At 41.7% G+C, this 10,856-nt stretch overlaps 1 protein-coding gene across 2 annotated transcripts; it reads right to left on the minus strand.

The window, feature by feature from the left end:
* LOC115567575 (glucocorticoid modulatory element-binding protein 1-like) lies at nucleotides 1–10,821 on the minus strand. Of its 2 annotated transcripts, XM_030394295.1 has the most exons (10): nucleotides 10,209–10,355; nucleotides 9,124–9,265; nucleotides 8,659–8,717; nucleotides 8,336–8,457; nucleotides 7,446–7,549; nucleotides 6,682–6,866; nucleotides 6,145–6,294; nucleotides 3,424–3,561; nucleotides 2,512–2,628; nucleotides 1–2,132 (listed from the first exon to the last, which is right to left on the minus strand). In XM_030394295.1, exons 1-10 carry the CDS (start codon nucleotides 10,294–10,296, stop codon nucleotides 1,609–1,611), a joined length of 1,629 nt encoding a protein of 542 aa, XP_030250155.1. In that variant the 5' UTR covers nucleotides 10,297–10,355; the 3' UTR covers nucleotides 1–1,608. The 2 variants fall into 2 exon arrangements, with proteins under 2 accessions (XP_030250155.1, XP_030250156.1); XM_030394296.1 differs by lacking the exons at nucleotides 9,124–9,265; nucleotides 10,209–10,355 and adding an exon at nucleotides 10,534–10,821 and having other exon boundaries at nucleotides 2,482–2,628.
* Between the last annotated feature and the right edge of the window lie 35 nt (nucleotides 10,822–10,856).

The following is a 10,856-nucleotide window of genomic DNA, read 5'->3' on the forward strand; positions in this document are numbered from 1 at the left end:
TCAAAAAAACTAATATATTGGCTTCCTGCAGTGAGTACTTTTCTTATCTGTACTGTCACAAAGTCAGTGACCCACAGACATTTTACAGTTCTAATCAACAACACTGACTTTAGCTCTTGAACATATTACTGTTAAAAAAATAAACAACATTTTTCATTTTTAAATGTGTTCATCTCTCACATGGTCACTTTGGAACATCAGTGTTCGTTCATCATCCTCTCATGTGCATCACAATTTTTTCTCTTTTAGGTCTTTTCTATGATAAAGAGACGGGGAAAGTAAATGTATGTGTAGTTGTGTATGAAGCACAGTACCCTGTTTGAAGCAACAGCGTGTTAAGAGTCACAATACTTACTTCATACGTAGTTTTCACTGTCAAGAATGATGTTACTCTTCAGACAGTGAGAGTCCGGGTGCATAGATTTGAGGCATTATAAACACAAGCCTGAGTGAGTTATACAGTATTTCACAAAGTCAAAATCATATCAAATTCCACACACAAGTGTATCTCATGAAATACATGTTTTCAATTACAAATAGTATCAGAAATTAATTAGAAAAGTACGAGGTCACAAATACCTGAAAAAGTTGCAGATTACTTTTAGCAAGGTCAATATATTTACAGACATCTTAAAGGCATCTTAAAATGTTGGAGACACTCTCACACAAACCTGGTGTTGATACTATATACAATAAATGGAGAGAAATTAAGTCTGTGTATTCATCAACTAAAGATTTAAATCTTAATTAATTGGTGATTATTTTTTATTAAAGGAGACTTAGTATGCTCATTTCAGGTTCATTTTGGGGTTACTACCGAAACAGGTGTACATGCTTTAATGCTCAAAAACACGTAAGGTTTCTCATACTGTCCAGTGCTGCAGCTCTGTATTCACCCTCTGTCTGAAACACTCAGTTTTAGCTCCTGTCTCTTTACGGCCCGTCTTCCCGAACACCCAGTCTCCTCTGATTGGTCAGCATGCCGAAGCAAGCGCCGCTGACAACAGAGCAGCTGTGCTAAATCAATTCCTACATGCCAAACTAGGCATTATCTATGAAAATGTGACCATGGTAGGATACCGTGATGTCACAAAGTCACAGAATCTGAAAATAGTCAAAAATGTGTATTTCAATCTCCCCAAACATACGTCTTGTAAAATATAGCACAGTTTGTTCAAACAACAGTCCAAAACTCAAATATAAGAATAAGAAAAACAATAAGTATTCACATATGAGAAGCGGGGACCAGTGCATTTTGGGCATTTTTGCTTAAATGAAACAATTCATCGATTATCAAAATCCTTGCAAATTAACCTTCTCTCTGTCAAGTAATTAATAGATCAACTAATCATTCCACCTCTGCTGTGTTTGAAGTTGATAAAATGTAAGAAAAAAAATGTCCAAAATGCTCTTTGTGAACAAATCAGTGCCATTAACATCGCTGACGTAACCACAACTGAAGTAACCACAATTCATAAATGAGATCACAAGAAAAAAAGTAGTTTGACAACAGTACGCTGTTTTTGAAATCTTTTCCCCTATCAGTCTTCAGGCCTCAGGCACATTCCCTCACCTAATCCAGCGTCCCTTTGCGATTGTCTCTCTCCCTCACTTGATTTTATGTTTCTTTGATGCCTTTCTTCCTATAACCACCTTTTCAATGTCATGCAAGCCCTCTGTCCCCTCCATCTCCTCACTTTTCAAGTGAGGGTCTGGTTGAAACTGAACAGTCCTCTGTCCAAGCTCTTTGTGGGTCCCTGAGGCGTCCTCTTTGTCCACGCCCTCCTGTCTGAGCCTGTGAAGCTTCTCCTGGTTCTCACTGAGCTCATGCTCCCTTTCTAGCATGCTGCTATGGCCATCTCGGTCCATCCTGCCAGCTCTGGCATGGTGATGAGAGAAATGGGTGAAGAGCTGAGGATTGATGGTGAGCTGAGCGTAAGATGAAGCAGACAAACCAGTAACAGAGAGAGGTTGGATCACTGGCCTGGACTGGACGGGGGACAGAAAGTTGTGGGTTTGGCTGTTTGATGGGTTGTGACGTTGAGGTCGTAGGTGTTTCAAGGATTTAACTTTGTAGGAGGTGCTTTTATCACAACTCTGCTTCCTCTGTTCCTCCAAAATGTCATCCAACACTAAAAAGAAACAGCATGTTAGTTCATTCAATCCATAGAGAGGCAGAGTCCCTCCCCATCCGGTGTAGTCAACGGCCAGAGTCAAATCATTTGTTGATCCAGAGTGAATTGCGAGCTAGCATGTGGACTCTACAGGGTTTCAATTAAGGGTTTTATAATTACTAAATGAAATGTCATCAATTAAGCATCTATTGGGTGGGTTGTCTTTCATACTATGTATTTTCACAGTCTAATACTTGACAAATGGCATATTTGTAATTAATGGCACAATTCACAATGGTACTAATGTACTTTTTTAGTTTTTAATAAGGTCCCATAGTGGTAATGGGAGGGACTTGGTCTCACTCACTGTATGTATGTACTGCAACAGCTTTCTCACCATAATCATTGTTATGGATTTTGTTCTCTTCATCCTGGCTGCGCTTCAGGTCCAGAGCTTGCTTCACTGAGTCTAAAAGCCCACACATCTTACACAGGGAATTGAGTATGATGGCATCTGCCAAAACAAAAACAGCAGGAGTCAGCTTGTCCACATCAAATCACTTTGAGAAATGTGAATTAAATAATGACCATTAGTTTGCCGTGTTGCTGCAGGACTGGCATTACAACTGACTTATCACATTTTATGAGGTTCTAGCTGTGTGACTCGAAAAAAAGACTGGAAAAATAGGCACATGTGAGACGGTCAGCCTGTCTATCATTAGGTTAACATTGTGGAAGGGTCTATTTCAACCCAAACCATGATCTTTTGCTAAACCTAACCTAGTATCTTTGATGCAGAAAAATCTAAATAAAAAGGAAATAAAGCGTCAACGAAAAAAACATAAGTCAGCCATATACAAGTATCATTTATGTTAAAATATTACTTTAGTAAAAGTGAGCGTTGCCCTTACAAATAGTAATTGAGTAAAGGCCCTAAAGTATATATTAAATGTAATTAAGTATGAAAAGTACAAGTGAGTTAAAGTATTTATATGTGTATTTATACTGTATTTTATGGGTCTACCAATTATCAACTGGCCGATTACTGGATTCAATTTTCAGCATTTTTATGATTATCAGAATCAGTACTTTTATCTATCTGATTGATGATACATTCATTTCAATCTGTGGTCTCCTAGGTAAAATGTCCTCTGCTGGACCCATTCATCCACTATGACCTGCTCCCCATGTGGACTCTGTTACTTTTTGGTCAGTTGTAATGATGAACCTAGAGTAGCATTAACTACAACGTTGTTGGAACTCCAACACAGGGATATCCAAAAAACCTGGTCCCACTGCGGGAACTCACCTGTCTCCTGCAGGTTGGCCTTCTCACTGCGAACCTCCACTCCTTTCAGAGTGGCTAATAATTCAGTCTGCAGACTGGACAGAACCTCCCCCATCAGCCCAGAGTCTGCCACACCCTTCCACAGGCTCAACACTCCGTCTGGAGAAGGTGGAACATTATAATGAACTAGGGGGAACGGTGTGTGTGTGTGTGTGTGTGTGTGTGTGTGTGTGTTTTGTTTGTCGTCACATTTAAAAACAAAAAAAAAAGTGCCACGGCAAAATAGGAGAAAAAGAGGTATGGCCGCAATTATGGTGAAGAGATTTCATTTTCCTATGTGTGCGTGGGAGTTGGGCAGAAAAATAGATTGGACTCAATGGGAAGAAAAAGCAAAGCAGAATAAATAAGAAATGCGGGATAAATGAGACGGAGGCAGGGAAATGCCTGGAAGTGAGATCTGGGGAGAGTTAAAGAATTGAAAAGAGAGTAATAAATTGGGGAGAGAAACGTAGGAAGAAGTGTCAGGGTTGGAGAAACAATGAAAAAAAGATATACAGAGATAGGGGAAATGGGAGAGGTGCGGCACTTGGAGAGAGGATGTTAAATGGGTGATAGCGGTAAGAGAGGAAAGAGTAGGAAAATGGGTTAGAAAAGAGGTACTGAGTGGTGAGAAAGGAGGACAGGGCCGATTGGAGGGACGCTGAAAAATGACTGGGGAGCTATACAAAACTGAGCAAAATACAAGTTGAGTACATTGGAGTGATAAAATGTCAGAAGTGCTTGATATCTTATCCGGCAAGAAATGCTTCCACTTTCACATTTCCTTAAATGTCTGTCAAGATAAATGCAATATGCCCGCGGAAAATATTCCAAATCCCATTTACAGCTATCTGAAGCTAAATTCATCTATCTCTGCGCATCGGGAATGTACACTAATGGAAAGAAACACACCTCTGGAGATAGAGGAGCACACGGCTACGGGTTGAGTACGTTTGCTTAAAGTTGTCAATTTGTTTTAAGCTCTGTGACAAGTAATATCGCTTGTGCAGTGAGGCGCTGCAATTTTCCATTCTAGCAAAAGATCACTTGAGGCTACGATGCCGTCTGTGGTAAAGTGGGAAGAATGCCTAATCAGGTCACCTTTAAAAGGCCTTAAATCAAAGATTAGGTCCCTGCAAGAAAAAGCCATGCAAGGAAATGATGCCGTCAATGGCAAATATAAAAGGACACGACTCCGCCTGCAAGTGGTCAGCAACTTTTTAAGGCCAGTCTGCAGGAATGGCAGAACATCCCACAGCTGCAGATTCAGAGGTTCATTGGCTCGGTGTATCAGAGGTGTCAAACAGCAGCGGCTGCAAGAGGCGTGACACGAGGGACTGACGGGCCCGTAGGTGGACCAATGGTAATATTCACAGATGTCACTGTTTTTCTGGTGTCCGCTCATTTATTATTCATGCAAGGACTGTTCAAACTTGAATGTTGCCTCTCCTTTCCTCATCACTTTGCAAATTTTATCCATCAGTGACACAGGGTTGTAAGCCAGTCCTTTAAAGGGTCCACCAATTTTACACATTAAAGGATATGTTCACCCCCTGAAAAAAAAATCCTCATCCACTCACCCCGATTCCAATGGAAAGATGGGTCAAGTTTTGTAGTCCACAAAACATTTCTGGATTTTCACAGCAAATCAACGCCGCAGCATTCCTTTCAAAAGCAGAAATCGCTTTTGTTGCTGCTAGGCCAATAAACGTCAGCATGCACACCTTTCAAAGTGGGTAGGTCGAGCTTGACTGTGCATCTTTTCAAATCAGTTTGGGATCTCACGGCTCCCAGGGACCTGAATTAGACCAGATGAGCTGTATGGAGCCATTCTGCCTTATTTCATTTACTTCAGTTCTTTAGAAGAATCCTGCAGTGCTGTTTTGCTGTGAAGCTCCAAAAATGTTTTATGGACAAAAAAAAAACTTTACCTGTCTTTTCATCGGCATGAGTTTGAGCTGATAATAACAGAATTTTCATTCTTGAGTGAACTTATCCTTAAAATTGTGCTCACGGGTCTCAGGGGGTACTACTTAATATGTGAATAAAAGTTGTATATAGCCTTTTGTGGCTCCAGAGGAAGCTGCAAGCAATCTCATAAATTGCCTCTGCTGATGTCAGTCAGTAGCTTTATGCGTTGCATTGTGGGTAATGCAGGCACCAGGGTTTGAAAAGCAAAATCATTGCAGTCCTATAACACTGTTGGACAGTTATATACGCTAGACAGTTTTACAAAGAACGGATAAAAATCGATACAGCAGGACCAGAGACATCACCTTTTAAATGCACGTATTCGTCTTCTTTTTCAAAAGTTACCCTTTAAAGGACATGTCTGCTGAGTGCGTGGCCTCTGGAGGACTGAAGGTCGGTGGGTTCTCAATCTGTGCTCATACCATGATAAAATGCTAACTTTCCAAATTTATCTCCAGGACATTGCCCTTGGTCAGCTGACAAAGTGGTTAATACCAGATTATAATGAAGTGCTGTAGAGCTGCTGAGATGTCCTGACCTTAGAATCTTTTTCTCCAGAACATGTTTGTTCGTACAGACACCAACAAAGGTCACATCATAATGATTTTGACTATCATTTCCCCTAATGGTGAATCATCCTGCAGTCATCATATCTGTCAAAATAGTCTTTTTCTTCCTCACCCTATTCAGACTGCATAACAAGCACCCATACACCCATTTTCTTATATCTACCAGGTGTGTCAGTCCTCTTTCTCTTTGCAGCGTGTCCATTGGCTGTCGTGGGGTTTCCAGGCCGAGCTGGACCGGCGCTCCACTCTGCTGCTGGGCTGAACTTCTCCTCCAGGGGTTCCTCCACCTCTACAGCATCATGCACAACCTCTCCTGAAATAAATACAAAAAGGGACGTACTGTAAATAGAGTGCATAAACATCTCTTATTATCATTGAATGTGAGTAGGAAGAGGGAAGGCTGCCAAGGATATTCACTTGTTTTTTCATAGATTTGTATATTTTCTCTGCGCAGTGGCGGCTCAGTAAGAAGAGTGGTGCATTATTGAAGGTAAGTGACTGTTCATGCTCTAAGTTGCTAATTCTTTATTGCCCTTGAGTGTTACAATTGTTCATTCATCACTGCAGATGCAGTGAAATATTACCAGGTGGCATCAAAAGTTTCTGTCAGCATCATCTCAGTGATAAAAAAAAACAAAACAGCAGCCAAAGCATATGTGGGAGGAAAAGCATCAAACTGTGAATGCCAACGAAAATCTACCTGTCAGGGGAGGCACCTGTCCTCCAAGAGGGTCGAGAGCCAGACACGACGGGCTCGGCTGCACCAAGGTCCCTGGAGGAAGCCGCGTGCTGTTGATCAGCACATCAAATTTAGTGCTGCGGCAGGTGTTGCTGCACACGGTGTCATGCTGGTAGAAATCTATCTGGCCAGAGTCCATCATCTTCCTGCGTGGGGAGAAGCAGGTTAAAAACAAACACCACTACAGAATATCCCAAAAAAGTATTTTTGCCACACAGCTGCAGAGAGGAGTTAAAGTATGGATGGAATTTGTTGAACAATCCCGATAACTATCCCAGAGGTTTGCTTGGCTCAAGGCCCATTGATCTGACCTCTGGAGGACTGAACATGAAAAGAGCAGATATTGCCCATTGAGTTGGTAATATTGAATCATTGCAACACCAAGAACAAGTGCTAACACGATACAAGGGTGAGAAGTATCATTCAGCAGCTTGCTGGCGTGTTATTTGATCCTGCTATCATAATGAAGCTGCTTACCGACTGCCTCTGGAATGTGCTGGCAAAGCCCAAGACAGACAGACTCGACACAAGTGCCAATTATATGAGTGAGATATGCTGCTAACTGCATTAGTTTGAGGTGTTTAAAGTCTGACACTTTAACCCCAATGCCACAAAGTAATGGAAGGACTCCTGGCATGCAGTTAGCATGCATGTGTTTCCACACCAGCTACAAGAAAAATGTTAGAAAGACAAATATTTCTTTTTCTATAATATTATAAGTCTACCTGAGCATTACACCTCCCAGTCTGATGGCCCTCTTCCAGTCCTTCAGAGTGGCTTTCCCCGCCAGGTGCACAAACTGCTTAGGACTGATGAGCTGGTCGTTGAACTGCAGACAACAAGAAGACAACACAATGTTCATGAGAACTATTGAAAGTATAGGGAGAAAAGATTAATACACATGACAGACAAGATGTGAAGATTATCATATCCATATGAGTAGGGAAGGTTAAAAGTCACGTCAAAACCAAAAATGCTCATTTTACCTCTTACCTGTAGTGTTATTTATCCATCAAGATTTCTTTGGTGTGAGTTGTTGAATTTTGGAGCTAGCGGTCATAGAGTTGCCGGCCTTCTCTTGAATATAACGAAACTAGATTGCACTCATGACCCAGTTATGCAAGATAATCAGCAGACCTTGTTGTGAGAAGTTTCATGTGGGAACTATTTTCTTTCTAAAGTATCATATTGCAGAAGGAAGCGAGCATTTAATCATGGACTAGAGGCTAGCTAACTAAGATAATAAGCTAGCCAAGCCGAGGATGTAGTTGCACGCTTCCTTCTGTGGTGAATGGTGATTCGGGTGTAGTTCTGTTTGAAGGGATACTCCCTTCATGGAATTTCCTCCAACAAGTTCTATGGATTATCTTGAGTAATCGGGTCATCATTTCTGGAGAGAGACGTTACTGTTGATTTCTTCACCACGTGCTGAGTGTCATCTAGTTGCATTTTATTCATCTCTATCTCCACAACTTGGCAATTCACACCAAAACTATATCGATCGATAAACAGCACTACAGGCAAGAAGACAAATGTGTTTGTTGGACTTTGAGTTGAACTGTCCCTTTAACTAAGTTACTCTATAATATTTACACATTAAAATTAATCAACTTACTTTGACACATCTGACATTAATTCCAGGGCACACAAACTTCTTGAATAGCAGAACCGCCCTGCTGTCTCCACAGGTGATGGGGTAGCCGTACTCCACCTCCTCTCCCTCAGCTTTACTGTCGTCTAAAAATGAAGAACCAAAAACATAACCAGTCACAGCAACAGTGTGGAATTTCCCGAGAGCTTTAGCAATATTCTTTATATTTATAAAATAATAGCAGCTTGAAGTAAACAGCAATGGATCAATAATCAAATTCATCATATTAAACAAACAGGTTATTGATTTTGTATGACTCTGTGGAGGGAAATGTCTCTGTCACATACCATGGTGTGTCTCTATGGCCAAGACTGTGGTGCCAGTGTCGGCAATGTCATCATTTATCCTGCAGAGGGCGACAGATTCCCAGACTAAACACTTGAATCGTGTAATGCTAGCTGAGAGTTGAACAATTCTGAATATAAGAGCAAAAACATGTGTTAAATAGCGACTGCATGTCTAACCTGAAAGTTGAATCTGAGTTATTTTCTTTTTCTCTGCACGGCCTATTGTTTCTGATTCTGTAACTTAAGCCTTCACTGAACTGATCCCAAACAGCACTGATTTTGAATGATAATGTAAGATTTGCCTAACATGAGCGAGAGGCGTACAGAAAACGGTTTCTTCATACTGCAAATCTGCGTATACATTTATGCAAAAATCTGTCTCACAGTTACATTTGCTTCTCAATTTTATCAAACAGCAGATGCAAATCATCTACTGGGACCATAATGATATACAAGCCATGTTACCCATGCAGGATGGGCTGCAGGTGCAGAATAACTTGAGTCTTATGGTTGTTGCCACTGGACTCCCCCTCCTCTTCTTTCACCATCATGAGATCCCCTGAAGACACAACGACCTCAGCACCCGCCATCACCCTTCCCCACAGAGCTGCACGCACAGAGGGCCGAGCACGCATGTTAACATCCAGATGACACACACACACATGCATGCACTGATGCTATTTAATGCATAGGCAAGTCAATGAAAGCCTCTCCCAACATACTTTTCTAGCATGCAACTGTCACAGAAATGAATCAATGCTGGGTTTTAAAAGACATAATCCTCACATAGGCAGGCCATGCCTCATATGTGCTGTTGAGGATGTGCATGACTATTCTAGAGGATGGGAAAAAAGCTTAAATTCTTCTCTAAATCCTGGTTTATAAGGCCTGAATTATAAAACAGTGGCACTGCAATTTAATCACCACATTGGACTCAACAGGTAAAATGTCCCGTCATAAATGTTTTTCATCTATTTAGAGAGAAACACTTAGGTCAAATCATGTCAGCGCTGTGTTATGCAACCTTGTTGCGTTTAGGTCACCACTTTGGCCACAAATATCACAGCAATAAAAGACCTGTTGAGCAAGAACAAATTCAATCTGCGGGATTGTTGTGACCAAGTCATTACAAGCAGATCTTCAAATTCCAGTTATTGTCCGTCTCCCGAGACAGACAGTTATGTGTTAAAGTTTTATGTAGTCCACACTATAACATTTCTGAAAAAGTTACAGTTAATTTAGGAAAAGATAAGGTAACTGCATGTCTATAATAATAACCGGTAATACAGTTGGTGAGAAATACACAGCATAGAAACACACATGTGAATAAACTGACTATCCGTGGTCAAAGAAACTGGAGGGGAAAAAGAAGTGTAACGTCCCTGTTTGGTAAAGACTACAACACATAATCAATACTCACAGCATTAATTCTAGTATGATTCTGTCTCTGATATTCTTTTCCTACACAAGCAGCAGCTAAGGCGTTAGTCTGTGCGACGAAATCAAATCAAAAGCACAGAGAGAGATGGAGGAGAAATTAATTCACAAACTGTCTGTTAAGATCATTCCACGGCAGAGAGATACAACAGGAAACCTCTCCATGCAGTGAAGAGCAGCCTTCAATAAACTGATCAACATATTCCACACACTGTATCAAGTAGCCCTTGTTGGATCACCAACTCCTACACGGACAGTTGCGTGCCTTTCTCACCCTCCTTCACCCACTCGAGCTGACGTCTGTTGGTGCGGCAGCACGCACACCCCGGCCAACAACGGGTGCGACGGCGCGCGCTCCTCTTCCACACACTGGGTCCACCTGGAAGTCTGACACACCACCTGCTACTTTTAAAGCATATTGTCAGAGTTTGTACCTACCGTGTTACAGCAGGGGATAATTCATCCTGCGCTCGTCGGAGAGGCACGAGAGCATGCGCCGTGCTGCCTCGCCACACTTCCTGCAGTGAAGGCAGCGTTTGCCTGAGAAGCATCTGTCCCGCTGTCACGAGAAGCGGTTAGTTCGCACGCGATGTGTAAATCGGTCAAACTGCTCTTATGTGCGAGCGCGCGGCTTTGTCTGAGCACCTCTGAGCCACGGCGCCGCACACGCTTAAAGATCTGAGGCTTAAAAGACATGTTTCCACCCCAAAGGAAGCACTGGAAATTATTATTATTATGTATTTATTTGAATGGACAGCTCC

The sequence above is a fragment of the Sparus aurata genome, chromosome 17, assembly GCF_900880675.1.
Source record: "Sparus aurata chromosome 17, fSpaAur1.1, whole genome shotgun sequence".
In the NCBI taxonomy this organism is placed as follows: domain Eukaryota; kingdom Metazoa; phylum Chordata; class Actinopteri; order Spariformes; family Sparidae; genus Sparus; species Sparus aurata.